Below are 19,607 nucleotides of genomic sequence, written 5' to 3'. Positions count from 1 at the left end.
AATACAGATTGGCCACATTTCAAGGGTCCCATGGCCACACGGGACTGGTGGTTACCCTATGAAACACTACGGGTTTATAGCATTAAAAGCAACATTTGCTAAAATTTTGCTTCTCAAAACTGGGAGGACATTTTAAATACAGTTCTTAGCATTGTCTACCTGATACCCTTCTGAGAGTCATTCCCAAACAGCATTCTAGCTGACCCCTGGCAAACTCTGGTTTCAAAGCACTATGGGTAAAGCCCGCAAGGTCAGCGTGACAGGCTAAACAGTGCCCTCCCCATAAGGCAGCAGAGGGTACATTCCCTGCCTCTGGACCACAGGAGGTCCCAGCGTGAAGGCAAAATAAGGTAACAGGTCCAAGCTCTTGCACAATGCACATCCTAGACACGCTCCCTATGGAGCCCGTAGGGACGTCATTGATTCAGTTTTATTCTAATACAGTTCATCTGGATATAGGGTTTAACAATTTTTTAAAAGTGTATTCATTTTGATCCTTGCACAAATATGGGGACCACATAACCTGACAGGAGCCATCCAACACTTAACATTAAAAGAAAATGGTCTAAAACACACACACATAATTCATCTTTAAATTAGCCTGATTTTATACACATGGATATAAACCCACGGATCGTTACTCTCTCCAGAGCGGCAGCAGCTGTCACCCAAGCCAGCCGCCTCCCCGGGCCCCCATACGCTGCTTTGCCTCCACTTCTAATTGGGAACAGAGATACTCCTTGGGTGACTTCCAGCACGATCCATCACACCAGAGACAGCTTCTGTGCGAACCGAAGCAAATCAGTTTCCAAATAAGAAAAAACCTCTTAGACAAACAAGGATTGAAGCATAGAAGTCTTTTTAAAAAAGAAAAAGAAAGAAAAGAACAAATAAAAGCAAAACAAAACAAAAAAGTCACCAGTGAACAGCAATGACTTCTCTCCAGGGCTGTGGACGGGGCAGCCATCCTCTCGGGTAAAGATCAAAGCCACAGACTTTTGCCATAGGTGCCCCAAGCCTGCCACCCAACGCACCAAATGCAAGGCTTCCACTGGGTTGTTGGAGCCACTAAGCTCATTAACAGGATGCAGGCAAGACGAACCCGAAAGTGCAACACGGGAGCATGGTGAGTAATTAAATCCCAGGTCATTTAAAAATGCAAACGCTTGGATGTCACGGACTCATGGAGCCTCTGACTCCTCGTGCATTTTTTTTGGCTCGGGATGGAGGACTGGGAACCTGAAAGTCATATATGGATTATAATAAAATATGCCATATAAAAAACAGATTAAGACAGTTCTTCTTTGGGGAAATATACAAAGAGGGGAGCTGTCTGTTAGCTGTCGAGTTTGCAAGAGATACCATCTTTGGGGAGGCTGTGCTCTGCCGACAGACAGGCTGCCCCAAGGGAAATCGTGGTGAAACACCCCGACAAGCCACATCCATCCATCCATCCATCACAGGCTCTCTCTGACGCAGGAGCCTGGAGATAGAGCCATGGTGCAAAGGAGGGAGAAATCCCACAGACAATGGCAGACAGTCCTCCTGCTACATCATGAGTGCTCAGATTTTTTTTTCCCCCACCTGACTCTAGTTTTCTGTAAAAAATACAAATGTGCAGTCTTCTATTCTGGTTGCTTATTATTTTGAGGAGTTAAGCTCATCACATTTCCTTGCATTTATAAAGGAGCAAAATGCTTAAGAATCATTATTTCATTTATGCCCACCAGACTCTCAGGCTCACAGGGAAGGAGGAGGAGGGGATTGCTATCACTCACCCCATGGGGGAGGAGACTGGTGGGGACTGAAGCCCTGATTTCCTGAGATGGTGATGGGCCCCCGGAATCCATCTGCTCATTCCTCAGGGGTGCCGTTTTCTTGGCTGCATTTGACTCCCTGCTTTGTGATTCATAAAGCTCAAAATAGATGAGGTTCACAATGAGGACCCATCACCCAGGCTGCGCCCTGCAGGTCCTTGTTACCAATTGTTCTAGAGGCCCAGGATAGCCACGCCATAGGAGGGCTGATCATGTCCCCCAGAAGGCCTGTGGTCCCCACCCTCTGCTCTGCCAACCCACTCACCCATTGCCAACATGCAAGGATGAGCCCCTGGAAGCAGCACCCAGAGGTCAGCACCACAGATAACCAATCTCCCACCTCTGAGACACAGGAAGCACCCACACTGTTGAAGGAAGCTCACCACTCTGCTGGTTAGTGGACCAACCAAGTTGATACAACTTAGCAGGAAGGTGAGGGAGGGGAAGGACAGCGGGAATGGATGGAGTGATGAAATGGTTCAAGGGAATACTGATTACTGGAAAGTGCAAGCCATCTGGGGTGAAATCTCGGGTCTCGTACCCTGCACCGCACACTTGGCCTTGCTCTCCTCATCTGCAGAACAAAATCCACTTCCCAGTGTTGTTATGGGGCTGTATGAGGTCACGGACATAGAGTGTCTGCACAGGGAGATGCTCAATTCATGGGAGCCCCTCTTTTTCACCTCCTAAAGTCTCCCTCTCTTGCACTTCTAAGCAAAACTCCTCCCCTTCTAACACACTCAGACCATCAGATGTGATGAGACACAGCTCCCCCCACCTGGACATGGGCCCAGGGGGAATGGAAGTGAAGAAGCCAAGTATGGAGCAGAGGACAGAGGAGGCTGAGGGTGGGACTCGGCTCGGAGCTAAGATGCTGCTCCAGTTTGGGGGGTGGGAGTGCGAAAGGGGGATGCATACGGAAGATTTGGAGACCACAGCAGAATCACATGGATGAGCCTGTGCTCTACTCATTCATTTGACAAGTAATTATGGAGCATTTACTGGGTACCAGGCTCTGTCCTAGGTGCCGAGGACACAGCTATGAACAAGAGAGAGAAATTCTTGCCCTCGTAGAAGTTATATTCTAGTGCATAGAAACAAGACAGAAAATAAACAAGACCCATAGAATGGCAGATGGTAATCATTGCTTTGGAGATAAACAAAGAGGGGGTGGGGGGGACAGCGATAGGGGAATCTGGAACATCAGGAGTGATGGGAGGGTGGGTCCATGTTTAGATGTGGTCTGGAAAGCACTAACCTGAAGGAGCAGGGAGGGGGCCACACTGCTCATCAGGAAAGGATGTTCTAGGCAAAGGAGCCAGCGCAAAAAGGCTCTGAAGCTGGGGTCTGTCTGCCCAGAGCACAGTGAGCCAGGGGGAGAGCAGGAGCCCAGTTCAGAGAGTGTTGGGACCTTGAAGGGCTGTGTAGGCCTCTGCAAGAATGCTTATTCCCTTGGACTGCAAGGAGATCAAACAAGTCAACCCTAAAGGAAATCAACCCTGAATATTCATTGGAAGGACTGACGCTGAAGCGCCAGTACTTTGGCCACCTGATGCAAAGAGCTGACTCATAGGAAATGACTCTGATGCTGGGAAAGATTGAGGGCAGGAAGAGAAGGGGACAACAGAGGATGAGATGGTTGGATGGCATCACTGACTCAATGGACATAAGTTTGAGCAAACTCCAGGAGAGAGTGAAAGACAGGGAAGCCTGGCGTGCTGCAGTCCATGGGGTCACAAAGAGTCAGACACAACTGAGCAACTGAACAACAATAGCTTCTGAAGACAAAATAGCAATGAAGACACTGTCACACGAGCAAAGTGTGACAATATGATGTCTATATTTCAATAGGGTCATTCTGAAATTAACTGAAGGAAGGTAGAAGTGAGGGGACCACCCATGAGCCAGTGCTTAGGAAAGGGCCCTGTCCTCATGGTGCCCACATCCTGGTGGCTAGATACATCCAGAGGGCAGTCTCCCAGCCCCTGACAGGGAACATCCCCACACGGTGAATCAGGATAGAGGCCAGGTGTGGAGAATGGGTGCCCAGTGCCAAGGGGCAAAGAAATGAAGCCACACCAGGGCAAGTCCACAGAGGAGCAGTTCTCAGAGAAGGCAGATTGGCCTAGGCCAAGGGCAAGAGAAAAGACCCAGCCAGGCAGGCCCAGCCTAGCGCCGTGGGGTGACAGGTGTTTGTAAAACAGAGAGGAAGCCTTCCAAGTTTATCTCTGTGCTCCCCGCAGCGGATGCCAGAGGACCGAGTCCTGGGACACAGGGGTGAGCTTGGGCAAGCTGTGGTTCTGGGAAAGGCAGATCCCATAGCCAGATGCCGGGTCTTCTTAGGACAGAAGGTGCTAGCCTTGGGCTTTTAAAGACTGTAAGGCAGAATGTGTTCCCATTTTGGCCACACGGCACACACTCTGCCAGCTGGGCGGTGAGCTGCCTGCAGTGAGCACGCGCTGGGGACAGGAACAGCATCAGCTGAGGCCCTCCTCAGCCCACACAGCAGCACTACGTGGGGTGGCCTCAGCGGCGTCTCTTCACATCTGCCAAGCCCTCCAGCCCCACCTTCCAGCGGGGCTCTCGGAAAAATCCCAGCAAACAAGCAGAGCAGCTGCCATGATACACATTTCACAGATGGAGAATCAAGGCTAAAGGGATTAGATGACGGCTCAAAATCACACAGCCAGGGGTGGAGGGGTCGGGACTTGAACCCAGGTCTTGTGATTCCTGTTGGAGTCCTTTTCTCCAGCTGTTCGACATACTGAAGGCCCCGCTGTGAGCTCAAACCAAAGACAGGCAAGATGGTAAAGCCAGGACAGGCACCCCCAACCCAGCCCAGGCCAGGCTGGGCAGTGGACGGGAAGGCCAGCTCAGCTCTAAAGGCTCCCCTTCGCCCACTCAAGCTCCCTCCTCTGTGCAAGGGGCATGATGAGAGCTAAGCCACGTTCTTCAAGCTCAAGATCAGAGACCAGGAGGCCCTTTTCTTTCCTTCATCCTTTTAATAAATCTTTGCTGTCCACCTACTATGTGCCAAGTCGGGTACTGGGTGTTTGGGGATACAGATGAAGTATAGAATGGGCCTCTGAACTCAAACTGTGCACATTCCAGGAGGGAGAGATACAAGTGTACAGGCCCTGGTATAGCAGGGTGACAGTCTCACAAGCTATGTTCTAAACGTGGCTCCGCCAAGCCCAACTGCAAAATCCAGTCATGCAATCCCTGTAGCCACTGTGCACACAGCCCAGCCAGCTCCCAGTGGCTGCCCAATTCCTGGGCCAGCCCTGGCTCCCAGAGCCCTGCAGAACAGTGCCAGAGGCCCAGGCCCCTTCCCCCAGACCCGGCGCCTGTCCCCAGGCTGCCAGGAGGGCACGAAGCAGGGGCTGGAGAGGCCTGCCCACCTCTCTCCAGCTCACGAGGCCAACGAGCTGAAGAAGCTGCTGTTGCCGGCCTCCAGAATGGATGGCTGCAGCTCTTGACACTGCAGGAAAGAGATAAATGACTGGTCATTTCCCCCGATTCACTTGAAGGCATCCATTCTCCCGGTCGTACCACGCTCAGGCAACCCCCCGCGCAGGGACAGATAAGCACTGACAGATGGGGTGGGGAGCCCAGCGTCCTTCCCCCCTCGGAAGGACACAGCCGGACTCCTCTGCAGACGGGAGAAGGTCACGTTGTCTGTTGGCTCACACCTGGCTGGGGGCTCTACGGGTCCCTTCCCTTGCGTTCCCCCATCTCACCCACCGCCCCCCCACTCCACCAGCTCATCCCTGTGAGGAGGAGAGGGGGAGGCAGGGGTGGGGTGGGGGGCCAGAGGGAGCCAGCTGACAGGCTCATCAATCTCAGGCTACATGCTTGGCACATCAGCGTTCCGTAAGTTGCTCCCGGGCTGGGAGGGTGCCGGAGGAGTCGGAGGGACTGTCTTGAGGAGAAGAGAAATCGAGCCGAACATCAGAGAGCAAATGGTGGAAGAAGCCCGGAGACTATTAAAATGTGGGCCATGTACAAAAGCAGTAGGGAACTAATTAAGATGCAGGATTTTCAAAAGCTGGGGAAGTTGGCCGCGGCCCGCTCCCATCTGTAGAGTTCTGGCAGTTCGGTGCGGCAGGGACAGCACCCTAGGCTGGCGAAGCAGGCCACTCCATCGCTGCCCCCGCAGGCAGGACTCAGGCCTGGACTCAGGCCTGGGAGGCACCCCTCCAAGGGTCCCTGGGACTTGCTTGGTGGCCGGCTATGGCACACTCCCCTTTGAGCCGTACCTTCAACTACCATCCCCCAAGGGTTTCTGCCCAACCATTCATGTTCCCTCAATAACATGTGGGGGAGGTGGTGATTATCCTGGTCAATCACGCCCAGTCATTGAACAGCAGCCAAAAAAAAAAAAAACCCAAGAGAAAGAACCAGAACCCTCTTCCTGGCTGCCTTCCTTCCCATCACCCTTGGAATCTGAAAGAGATATGCTGGTCCCCAAGGGTCCTGGAGCAGAAGGAGCCTGGCAAGGCCTCAGGTACATTCCAGGAGCCCTGCTGAGACCCCAGGATGGATGTGCGTGTTGAGTCCTAGAGCAACATGGCACCAGTTCCAACAGGTTCCCCCACAGGTTCCTTTCCTTGGCTTCACCACAGATGCCCCTTGGGAAATTCACTGCCTAATTCCATGCCACAGTGTCCCAACCTCTAAAACAAAGCCTGTCCTAGACCACAGAGATCTAAAGGTCTGGAATGAGAAGACGTTAAACTGATCTAAGCAAACTATCTGAGCATTTAACCCAGAAGGACATAAGTTTGCTCCCAGCCCTTTATCCTTATTCAAAAAAAAAAAAGTGAAGTTAAAGGCTCTTTCTTAATCAGCTGGCTTTTGCCCAACATCTGCCCCACTCTTCAGGGCCTTCTGATGGATATTTACTATCCACCTTTCTCTCTTGCCAGCTTAGCTTCCCCTTCGCAAGGACAGAGCTCCATTCTTGGGGGCAATGGTCCAGGGAAGGCCCCTCCCTGGCACCAGGCCCCTGCCCGTCTTCACATTGCCTGAACTGTGATGGCTGCACCATGAAACACCTTGCATTTGCCCCTGCAGCCAAATGCAAGATGCAGAGAACACTGAACTCTATTGTCAGTCAGCGGAGAGAAATAATGCTGTGTGTGTTGTCCTTCAGACGCCCAGGCAAGTAGGAGGTTGCAAGATGTTTATTCAAGACTGATTGGAGGGATGATGCTAGGCGTGAGAAACACATAGGTCCAGGGACGCTGAGAATGCTTTCAAATTCCAAAGAGTTCGCCCCAGCTCTCAGCCTCATTCCACCCCCACACAGACACATTTTTATTTTCAGCAAGTAGTAAAGAAACATGGGCAGGATGGCATATTCACAGTAAGGGAGATGGGATGAGGACAGCAGGCCTGGGGAGTACTCCATCAGTGTATAATTTAGCCTAAGAACAAATGACTTCACAGCAGCCACCATCGGCTCCCCACTCCCCACCCTGCGATGTCACAGATGAGCTTTGGGCTGTGTAGGGCTGAACCAGAAGTGGATGGTTCTGCAACCCTGGCTGAGATCTGCTCCAAAGTCCCTCAAATTTCCTGAGTGGATCCCCCACCCCTTACCCTGACCTGGTTTCCTGACAAAACTCTCAGCTCTGAAGACCTGGGATCAAGGACAACTCTAAGCCATGTTCCACCCTGGCCTTTTTTTTTTTTTTTTTTTTTTTTGCTGAAAGCTGCCCGCCACTGGCTGGACTCAGGCAGGATCACAAAGGAAGGCAGAAGGGACAAACTGGGTGCTGGCATGACAAATTGCTTGTGGCAGCTCCTTATCATGCATGGGAAGGTCTGAGATGGAAGGAAACTCATGCTTTGAGACAATTCCGCTCCAGGCCAATACCCCATCTCTCACAAATCAGTGGAACTCTTTGTCTCTCTCTCCCCAGAGGACTCAACGGGCTGATGGTGGAGCCCAAGGGAGGCTCCAAGAATCATAGACATAACTGCATCCCGAGAGCCTGTCGAGGGGAGCTCAGGAGAACCCACACCAGGAGACTGGGAGGAAAGACAGAGGAAAGGATGGGCAGCCATGGGGACTGGGTGGTGGAGGGGTGCCAAGGGTGGTTGAGTCACTCATTCATTTTTTTTCCAACATAAACTCAGTCTTCTAGTTTCCATAAATTTAAAGAGATTCAGCCCAGGATGGACAAATTGCTTATCAATTTTCAGCAAGGTTTGCCCAAAGAGGACTATACATAATGTTGGACAATCTGCTTTTTTCTTTCCACTAAACAATATAGCTTGGATGTCTTTCCTTCTTTTTTTCTTCCCCCTACTCATTCCTTTAAAGGACAAAATACTATTCTATTTTACGAATGTATTCTATGTTTAACTAGTATCCTGCCAAAAGACCTACTGGTTGTTTCTATTCTCTGTTTGCTGCTGTTGTTACAAACAATGCCACAATGGACAACCTTACCCATTGGGAGTCCTTATTTATTTATAGAATAAAATTTTCTAGCCACAGAATTTGTAGGTCAAAGGGCAGGTGATTTTTAAATACTGATAGGCACTGTGCATGAACCTTCAAACAGGTTAGACCCAGCTCCACTTCCATGTGTAAAAGAGAGCAAATCCCCAGCTTCTCATCTCTGTTCCCTGCAACTGCCCCCCATTCCCAGGGAGGTCTGCCTCCATCCGCCCAGTTGACTGCCTCCACCTACTAGAAATTTGCAGCAAATTCCCCAGGAACTCTGTTCAGTGGTTCTACCCTGAGTCACACTCGAAAGTACAGACCAAAAAAAAAAAAAAAAACCCAGCTCTCTTTGAGACCAAATCAAATGGGATAAAAACAAGAAAGAGTCATTTTGGAATACTGTCCAAGTCGATTCTGTGCTTTGGGAGGACATTCCCCCCCATAGAAGGGGAGAGGTCCTCTCAGCTGAGGACTGTGTATTTTATAAACGATGATGGCAGAGCCTCTCAGAGGTGGCATGTGTTACCTATGCAGGGACACCTGCCAAGGGGACAGAAGGGAGCTGAGATCCAGAGCGTGCCTGGTAACCCACCAGAAGGGGCATCATTTATAAATGTCTGCCCAGCCAGGGGATCTTTTTCTTCTTTTGCACAAAGGTGCTGTACGGGCAAGCTGAGGCTCTGGGTGAGGGACCTTTTCTGAAATGTTGGCTTGTGTGAAAAATTCAAAGGCAAACGTGTGAAGCCTCCAGGAAGAGGATGGTACCTTTTTTTTTTTTTTTTTTGTCATGCTGCTTCATGTTCTCTGGACAGGCCCTGATGCTTTGAGGTTCAAGCCTGAGGCTCCTTATCACTGACTCTCAGATGCTTCCCTGGCATTTTTACTCACAACCTACAGCTGCAGGCTGGTGAGGTGCTACACATCCTGAGAGCCAGGCCTGGCCTGGTGGTACACAAAACAGGATACAAAAATGACTGACATTTGGCCCAAGGTTTGTTGGGGGGGGGGGGTGTTTTTGTTTTTAGTAGGCTTAAGAGTAGGTCTGATTACCCAGAGAGGGAACAAATTCACCTGAGATGGATCTCTTGTCATTTGCAAAGTTGTTGATTCTAGCCTTGGATTGTTTATAGTTTCTTAACACTTAGGTGCAGGTGTGGAAGAGCCATTCTGCCTTAGGCAGGCCTGACTTGCCTGGGGTCTTCTGCCACCTGGGGATATGATTACACTTCTGAGGGCCCATCCTCAACCAGGCTGGTGCTCATCCTTGCAGAGAGGGTCCTCCCACAGGACCCTGACTGTCTCTGAGGCTGGGCCTTCACTGGAGGAGCAGCCACCTCGGTGTCTGCTCCAAGTGTGAGGACTGAGCCCAAGGAAATCTCTCAAAGATCACAGATACAGACATGGTGCTTCTGGGAACATGACTACAGGACACTGCCAGCCCCAGGGCCTTCCTTTTCCCTCCCCCAGACCCAAGGATGGGGCAAGTCCAAAGTCAGTCATGACCCCAGCTGCTCTACGTTCAGCTTCGTGGAGACCCACATGCCCGAGTACATGTCTGTAGCCAGAAGAACCAGACACTGGTAACGCAGCTCCTTGCCTCAGTCCCACCAACGATGAGGTTCTAAGTCCTCAGATACATTAGCAGCACAGTAGATGTTCCTTGACTTTGCCAGCAGTCTGTCTTCCCTCACCTATAAAATGGGCTTGTAACACTTTTACCTCTCCTTTCCCTCTCTGACTCCAAGGGCTATGGTTAAAGACCAAAGCAACAAGTGATAAATGAAAATGCTTTGTGTGTTGGGGGGGTGCTGGTCACCCAGTTGTGTCCAACTCTTTGCAACCCCATGAACTGTAGCCCACCAGGCTTCTCTGTCCATGGAATCCTCCAGGCAATAGTACTAGAGTGGGTTGCCATTCCCTTCTTCAGGGGATCTTCCCCTGGAGATCAAACCCAGGTCTCCTGCATTGGCAGGCAGATTCTTTACCATCTGAGCCACCAGTGTGTTGTTCAGATACTGGCTACAATGATGATTCAACCAGAGTGCTCCATCCCCAGGTGGCTCTGATGGGTAGGATGAACATAAACCCAGTCAGCTAATCAGTCCTTCCAGGGATTTCTCCAACACAGATATTGAAGGAGACTGCCTTTCTGCCAGCTGTGGTGAGTGCTGAGTCTGGGCTGCTAGTGGCCACCTTGCGATCCCCATGAGGAGAAGACAGTGTTAGAGGTGGAAAGAGACACACAGAGCCACCACTATAATATCTGAGCCCCTGGATGCAGCTGTGCCTGAAGCCCAAATCCACTCTGGGATTCACTGTTAGTTATATCAACCAACTTCCCTTTGAATTGCTTAAGCAAATTCAACTTGAATGTCTGATATTTATGACTGAAGGAATTTCAACTATCTCTCAGATGCATTTTAATAATTAATGTTAGTTTTCTAATCATAAAATAAAGTTTTTATGGGAGAAAATTTGATAACTTTTAAGTCAGTACACCTATCAGCAACATGAGGAAGCAGAAGCATTGAACAAAGAAATCAAGCAACCTGGAGTCTCTGCCAGTTCCCACGGGAACTGCTGTGTAAGTTTGAGCAAATTTCTCAACTTGTCTGAAAGTGAAAGTCGCTCAGTCATGTCCAGTTCTTTGTGACCCCATGGACTATAGAGTCCATGGAATTCTCCAGGCCAGAATACTGGAGTGGGTAGCCTTTCCCTTCTCCAGGGGATCTTCCCAACCCAGGGATCAAACCCAGGTCTCCCATATTGCAGGCAGATTCTTTACCAGCTGAGCCACAAGGGAAGCCCAAGAATACTGGAGTGTCTGGATCTCAAGAAAATAAAGAACTGGAGTTAATGATGTCTGAGGTGTTTACAGTGCTAAACATTTTTGATTCTGTAAAAGATAACCCAATTAATCTGATATAAAGTATTCTTAATAAAGGTTTTTAAAATAAATGTTAAGAATAAAGACTTTGAAAAAGAATAAAGACAATTTAAAATTGATGTCAAGCATTTATAATAAAATCCTTTAACAAATTACATATGATATGTCCTTATACAGTCCATGGGGTCACAAAAAGTCAGATGACTGAGTGACTAATACTTTCACTATATACATGTAGAATATTCATTGCATCATTGCTTAAATTGGAAAAAAAATCCCTGGTGGCTCAGATGGTAAAGAATCCACCTGCAGTGTAGGAGACCTGGGTTCGATCCCTGGGTCGGGAAGAGTCCCTGGAGAAAAGCATGGCAACCCACTCCAGTATTCTTGCCTGGAGAATCCCCATGGACAGAGGAGCCTGGCAAGCTACAGCCCATGGGGTCACAAAGAGTTGGACAAAACTGAATGACTCAGCATCTGAGAAACGAAAATTGGGAACAGCTTGGTTAAATGAGTTGTAGTACATTCATACAATGCAATATCGTGTAATTGTGGAAAAGAAATGAAGAAATTCTTTATATATTGACATGACCAGTGCCTGAGGCACATTTTTAAGGGAAAGGGCAAAATGCAAGGTGGTCATGCTGCATGAAAAGAGGAAGGGCAAGTCATACAGATGTAATTCCTGTGTATGTATAACCGTCTCTTAAAGAATCCCCGAAGACTGGTACGATTGATGCCTCTTTGGAGCCTGGGTCTTATTTTTCATTATAAAATATATCCTTTTATATCTTCGGAATGTGACTGCATTACCTACTCAATTTTTAAAAAATTTTAATTGAAAGGGTAAGAAATGGCAAATACTATTACATATTGTTTGATCCTCATGAGGAAGCTGCAAGGCTGGTTAGGAATCCCAAGTACCACTGTGCTATTTACAGATGCAGAAATACACCCAGAGGGTTCACGTACTCCAACACAGAGACACATTCAACTAGCAACAGACGCCCAAATAGTCCCCTCACTCAAGTCCACACAGCTGACGGGCATGGGCTCACCCTCTCACTATAACACCTACTGCAAAGCTCTGATTAGGGTGGAATTAAAATGGGTCCAGGTAAAGCTCAAGTCAGGGATTACCTCATCACTCATCAGACCACTTCCAGATCTGGAACAAGAGAGGAGGGAACCATCACCTCCAAAATAAATTGTTCATATTGATAATTGTTTAATAAAGGCATGTAGATGGTGTGGAGTCATGCCATCCTGACTTGTGGTCCAACCACCTGTAAATCTTCAAACCTCAACATGTGTTCTGAGGATGCTGTCCTTGGGATTGGGTAAAATGCAAATTCTAACTCAGCAGGTCTGGGGTGAGGACCAAAAGCTCCCAAGTGATGCCTATCCTGATGGTCAAGACCATACTTGGAGTGTAATTCTAGAACCATACCAGCTAACATGGGCACCACTAACCACTAACATGTGGCAGTCGAGCACTGAATGCAGCTAGCTTACAATGAAATGTGTTAAAAGTTTAAGATACACACTGGAATTAAAAAACTATACCAAAGAAAGAAAAATATCTCATTTATAATTTTTATACTGATGACTTGCTGAAATGATATTAAGTTAAACAGAATCTATTGTTAAAAATTACTGTCACCAGTTTTTTCTTTTTTTTAATGTGGCTACTAGAAAATGTAGAAAGATGCATGTGGCTCACAATCCTGCTCCAGGAGACTTGGTTCTCTTATAACCTGCATCTCAGGGAATTTGGGACCACCTCAGTCATCACCCTGAGTGTCTGCAAGAGTCTGTAAATGGGGCAAGGCCATATGAGAATTTGAGTGGAGCACCTACCCTTAACAAATAAAACTTTTACACAAGTGAGACCTGGGCTAGAGTGAGCAATCGAAGCATGCTTACCAATGGAACTGTGAGAAAGCATCCGAACAACTGGTTTAGTAGAGATTTTGCAGAAAAAACACAGCCCAGGGAGCCAGTGTGGAAAGGCAGACATGAGGTAACATTGCTGGACAACCACCCTTGCCAGGTCTGTGTTATTTGGTGATAGTGGAAGGGGGCAAGTCAGCTCTGCCTTTGCTCCACTTAACAGCCTGTTGCCACCCTTCTTGAGTCACATCCCAGCTCTGGCATCCCCCAAAGAAGAGGTTCCCTTAAAGCTGAGGACCCAGAGCCATCACTTGGCCTTGCAGCAGCCCACAAGGTCTGAAGACAGCCATCTGCTCAGAAGTGTAATAACAGATCAGTAAAGAAACTAACCAACTCTTTCTGCAGGGCCACAAAGCAATCAGTGTCAGCTAGAAGCAAGTCCTGAACTCAAACTCTTTCATTTCTATGTCCAAGATGGGCTCTATTTTTAGTGACTGGCCCTTCTCATATAAGATGCTCCATTAGTTCATTCCCAGTAAGGTGGGAGAAGGTACACAGGGCACTGTTCTTAGATCACAGTCTGGGACTAGGTTTCTTTACTTGAAACCCTTGGAAGGTATCACCCAGCCCCAAATAGCTCTGCTGGAAAGTCATTCATCCTGGGCCTGTTCCCACCCTGCACCTGCTTGCTTTCCTCTCCTGGGATAGCAAGAGAAAGACAAAAGGAAGGGGAAGGCCTGAGACCCACCCCTCAGAGGGAGAGAAGTTTGGGGGTGTTGGGTGGGGAGCAGGTGAATGTGATTATTCCTGAAAGCGCCATGTGGGCATATACACTCTCTCGGAAAACTCCACAGACCAACCTTGTCCTTGGCCAGCCCAGCACTCCCCACCTCTCCTGTCTCGGCCCAGCCAAGCTCCACTGGGCACTCACCAGGTTTTATTTCCAGCAGCCGCAGTTTCGGATCTTCAGGTGGGTGCAATCGTCTCTTCTTACGCCAGCAGCGGGCAGGATATGTGTACAGCTGGCCCGGGGCAAGGCCTGTGGACAGAGACGATATAAAGGTTAAAGGCTCCAGGCTGGATGGGGCCTTGGAAACCACCCTGTCTGACCTTCTCAATCACAGTGAGAATGAGGCCCAGAGAAGTGAAGGGGCATGTCAAGGTCACACACCTGGTAGATGGTGGAGCCCAGGCAAAATCTAGGTCCCCTGACCCCAGGACCCTGGGGTTCTGACCGTTCTACATTGCTGTCTCAGTAGGCACATGCCAAAAGTGATCCATCATTGTTACCAAAATCAGTTCTGCTCTCTCAGCCTAGGGAGAAGATCAGTGAGGCCTCAAACCACAGGAGGGACTTTTCCAGATTTATCCCCATCATGGTGTTTTCAAGGCAGTGTATTATGTCCAGCTACTGCCCATCAACTGCCCCTCTGCCCAGGCCAAGCAGGTGCCCTTCAAGGTGGAGCAGCAGGAGTCATGCTGTCTACCTGCAGACAGCCTGGATGGGGAAACATCTCAAGGAAACAGAGTCAAGCTGCCAGATCTCCTACCCACTGGCTTCTTCCACCCACTGACAGCTGCTGGCAGTTCGCTGAAGCCGAAGGGAGTCCCTGGCAACCTCCTTCAGATTATAAGCCTCTTCTGGGAGCAGGCTCCACGCCTGCACAGCCGGCATATCGGTACATGCCTGCCTGAAGTGAAGTGAAAGTCACTCAGTCATGTCTGACTCTTTGCAACCCCCTGGACTATACAATCCATGGAATTCTCCAGGCCAGAATACTGGAGTGGGTAGCCTTTCCCTTCTCCAGGGGATCTTCCCAATCCCCTGGGATCGAACCCAGGTCTCCCGCATCGCAGGATGATTCTTTACCAGCTGAGCCACAAGGGAAGTCCACCTCCCTGCCTGGGCTTCACCAAAAAGAAACAGGCCGGAGTCCAGTGCTGGGCTTATGGATCACACGGTCTCCCAACAAGAGCCTCCACTTGGATTTGGCCTTTGACATGAAAGAGCCACACCTGCATCGTGTGTCAGGCCCAGCACCCTATGAGGAGCCTTCCTGCTCATCAGCCAACACTCTTGGGGCTCACGTGGCACCCCGTGTGGCATCCAGATGCCTTGGAAGAACGTGGACTTCCCACACTAGATCCTGGTCTGTTCCTAGAGAAGAGGGCAGGGGGTGGAGGGTGAGGGCAGAGGAAGAGGGCTGAAGACTGGTTAGGTGATCTGCAGATTAAAAAGCCTGCCCGATGCACCCCCCAAATAAACCAGCAAGTCAACTGACCCACCCCCACCATTAGAGAGAAAAGCCTGGTGAGGACAGGGACTTGGTCTCGTTCACGTCAGAATCCCCAGAACTGGAACCGTGGCTGACACAGAGAAGAATCAAACGAAACATTTGCCGAGTGAGTGAGGGAAAGAATATGTTCCAGTTCACTTTCACGTAAGTCACAACTCTGTCTTCTGTAGATAAACGTGGCACGTAACTGTTAGAGACAGGCAGCCCCCCATAAAAGGGGCCCTTCTTAGACCTCGGACCATGGGTACAAAGCATCAGGACCCTTTTCCCATCTTCTGTCTTCCATTTTGGGGCTTTTAAAGTTAAGAGAGGGCCTTCCCTGGCAGTCCAGTGGTTAAGATTTCACCTTCCAGTGGCAGGGCTTGCGGGTTCAATCCCTGGTCAGGGAGCTAAGATTTCACATGCCTCAAAGTCAAAAAACCAAAACATGAACCAGAAATTGCAGCAAAGTCAATGAAGATTTTAAAAATGGTCCACATCAAAAAGTCTTTTAGTACGTAGATGCAATAAATGTTTACAGTAGACACACACACACAAAAAAAAACAAAACAAAAAGTCTTTTAAAAATTAAAAATAAAGCTAAGAGAAAAATTGTCTTCATTTTTGCATTTTTTAGAGAAAAATCTACAAAAGTTTCACTGTTATACCTCCATTCATTCATTTTTCATTTGTGTTGTCATCTCTACCCATACACTGGTTTGGGTCCAAAGCAGAGGCAACAACTACTCTAGCATTAAAGGAGACAAAATTTTGTTTTGTTTGAAAAGTGAATGAATTTATGATTCCTATAAATGGGTGCATTGAGTTGGAGTCCCTTCCAGATGTTTTGACCATTGCTGGGCCAGTGTTCCCCAGGACCCCAGAGAAGGCCAAGCATAAGGGGTGGCCCGCTGCTCCATATCCCAGAACTGGTCCCATAATCCCCCCTTATCTTGGATGAGCAATTCTTAATCCAGGCTGAAGCCAAAACTCACCTGGAGAACTTACTAACCCCAATGCCCCAAACCATGCCAGAGCTACCCTGTCCACATGGAGGTGTGGGGGGATCTGAACGCCTCTTTGTTTTAAAGAACTTTATAGACTGTCATAATATCTGACAAAGAAACTCTGGATGTCTAAGCACCATCGAGTTACTACTTGGATGTTCCCTCTGATGTACCAAGACCAGTCTAATTTTTCCGGTAGGCTCCCAAGAATCCCTGTATTTTTCCAAAGCCATTGTCATTAACTGCTTACTTACTAGACTATCATCCCCACTGGTTTAATAAGATGCAAGGTGGCAGGAGCCATGTCCATCTCAAGTATCCCCAAAGCTTAGCACAGTGCCTGGCAGGCACATCAAGAAACCCTTATCAAATATTAATAAACTCAACCAGAATGGTTGAGTTTCAGAAACACAGAAAGTGGATGACCCTTGGTTCCTGTTGTTCCTGATTCCAGGAGACTCCTCCACCCGCCTCCAAACCATCCAAGAGGGACTCGTTGCACTGAACACAGAACCCACCCCACCCACCCCAAGAAGGGAGTCTGTGCTGCAGGCTCCTTTTTGCCCCACAGGCTGCTTCCATGGTATTTCCACTTGACCAAAAGCAGGTCCGTGAGAAGGAACTTGTCCTGACCAGCACACTCAGAAAGGTCTAAGTGACCAGAGGTCGAAAACATTAGCTCTTGTCCAAGTCCTCCACCCTCCCTGAGGCTGCCATCACCACACTGCCTGGTCAGCTGCCTTGGGCCACTCAGTTGCAGGTTCATTCTCCCGGGAGAGTCCATTTTAGGAAGTCGTTTGAATGCCCAGAAGAAGGGACTGTCTTTATTTCCTTCTGTAACTTTGTCTAGTGGATGGAGGAGCCCCACAGTGCAGATGACGAGCACGCGTCCTCATACTCCACTCCCGATCACCTTGGGAATCTCACTATGCCTCTCTGAGCCTGTCTCCTCGCCTTAAGATAAAGACAATAATAATACCTGCCTTACAAGAACTGTAGGGGGATTAGCTTATATTCAAGAAGAAGCTCTTTATAACCATGAAGTCTTGCACAGACATCAGTTCTTAATTATCAGGAGTTAGCTGACTTAGACGAGCCTGGACTTTCTGCCCACATGACCCCCATCTGGCCTGATACGACTGCTCTTTGCTCCTCTAGCCACAGGGTGGGCAAACAGGCTCCCCTTTGATGCCTGCTTCAACTAGAATCAACAAGCAAATGCCCCCAAGAGCTCTCTCGGGGCTCCCGCCCCCTTCCTTGCCCTCCTCCCTGGGCTGGCAAGCACCAGGGTGCCTTTATAGGGCCAACACATCCAGCCCTGGAGTTCCACTTACATAAGGATGAGCGGAGCCCAGTGAGAGTTATGTTGTTTATCTCATTAGAACAGGAGGCACATAACTCAAAGCCCATGTGTCTGTGTGGTAGATGGAGGAGGGGGTGGGGGAGAGGGAGGCACAGCTGCAGCTGGGGAAATTAACCTGAAGGAGGAAGTCTGGGAATGGGGGAAATGAGATGGATATAGAGGAGAGGAAGGCAGGAGACAAGAGGGGTGACCAGCCTTCCCGGTAACCAAGACCACAGCAACCCCTCCATTCACATACCCCACTGAGCAAACTGCTCTGCTATTACTTTGAGCTGCAACTCCAGGTACACTTATATACAAGTGTGAGGATGGCAGACACACACACACACACTCAGGAACTCACACACTGGCTGCGGGAAGAACTGGCTCCATAGAAAAATTCAGCAGGATGAGCTGGGTGCCTACACATGTAAATTGCTTGTCACATGCATGGCCCACGTTCAGCAGGTGGATCCTGAGTGTTATGAGCCTCTCTGACAGACACAGCATGAGCCATTAAGAATTCAGAAGATGAAATGGGATGGGAACAGATTTGAAAAGAAGAATCAGAATATCTTCCTCTTCCCCAGACCAGAGCTAAGCAGTGGCAGTTTGAGCCCACCCAGAGAAGGGCTCTGCCCACAGCAGCTCAGAGAGTGGCCTGAGGTTCCCTACTCATTACTTCACAGGACGCACTGTCCCACTGTTAGTCACTGTTGATGCGACAGAGTTTCACCTTGCCCTTGTTTGAAATCAAAATCTACCTTCCCGTTGTTTACCTATGCCAGTTTGTCAACCCTTGATCCCAAGAGTGGACAGGTGTCATCTGCATCCCAAACGCCCATCCCACCCACCTGCTTGGGTTCGGAGGAGAGCCAGCTGAGAGAATGAAGAACTAGAGGGCATTAAGAGTTGGAGGAAAGAGGCAGTGACTACATCTGCCCAAGAGCCTGGGACTCTCCCCTAAGACAGGGCATCAGAACCACAGAAGTAGGTATTGAAAAGGGTTCCAGTCCAATCCTTCCAAGCCAGAATAGCAGAGATTCACCAAGGCAGCTGTAGTTTGAAAACCTCCCACATAAGGAACTTGGCACTAGATCAGATCTTACTCGTATTTATTTCCCCAGGGCCCACAGATGATAGGTGTGCACTGTTACTGTTTGTGGCTGAAGAAGACAATTTGGACCACGTCTGCAGAGCTGGAAGGATGAGTAATAAGCCCCAGGTAGGGCTTGAGGGACAGGGAAGATGCATTTCCCAAGCACTTACAGCCGTGTCACTTCTTGGTTCTCTGTCCTCCTCTTTTCTCTAGGCTTATTTAAGAGCTACCCTGATCTCATGGACCATCTCTTCAGTAAAGCATTCCTGAACCATCCCAGGCCATGGTGCCTCTTCTCTTCCTTGAAAGTCTGGAGTCCTGGGTACCTGGCACCTCATGCCAGCACCCAGCATGGCTCTCTATCTGGCTAGCCAAACATCCCCTTCCAGCCTCCCCTCCTATTCTTCTTGGTAGCTTCTCTCTAACATTCAAGTTCAGTGTCCCATGTGGCAGGACTGCCCTAGCAAGGTAGACCTCAAATCCAGAATGCTGCCTGCTTCCTCTGGCCCAGAGGTCTCCCCCAAGTCCCTCACTGGTCCCATCACACTCAAAAACTGACACAGTGGCACTTCCCTTGTGCGCCAGTGGTTACAGCTTTGCCTTCAAGCGCAGGGGGTGCAGCTTCACTCCCTGGGTGGGGAGCTAAAATCCCACACATTAAGCCAAAACATAACACAAGCAATATTGTAACAAAATCAATAAAGTCTTTAAAAATGGTCCAGGTCAAACAAAAACAAAATCTTAAAAAAAAACTGGCACAGGACAGTAGCTAACATTCACGGAGCTCTTAGTCTGTTCCAGGCCCGCACCTCACAGTCCCTGCTATCTC

General features: G+C 49.1%; 1 protein-coding gene across 7 annotated transcripts in view; it reads right to left on the bottom strand.

Annotated features, from left to right (window-relative positions):
* DPF3 (double PHD fingers 3) overlaps positions 1–19,607 on the bottom strand; it is a 303,432-nt gene that overhangs the window by 151,619 nt on the left and 132,206 nt on the right. For all 7 annotated transcript variants that reach the window (XR_006343955.1, XR_006343956.1, XM_043919911.1 and 4 more), the window contains exon 3: positions 13,986–14,093. Coding sequence is in view for 5 of the 7 variants with exons in the window: in XM_043919911.1 (XP_043775846.1) it covers positions 13,986–14,093 (108 nt within the window). In the remaining 2 variants the exon portion in view is untranslated. The remainder of the gene's footprint in view (positions 1–13,985; positions 14,094–19,607) is intronic.

This window comes from Cervus elaphus, chromosome 12 (genome assembly GCF_910594005.1).
Source record: "Cervus elaphus chromosome 12, mCerEla1.1, whole genome shotgun sequence".
NCBI lineage: Eukaryota > Metazoa > Chordata > Mammalia > Artiodactyla > Cervidae > Cervus > Cervus elaphus.
The sequence above is the reverse complement of the archived record's forward strand: the minus strand, read 5'-3'. Positions and strand labels throughout refer to the sequence as shown.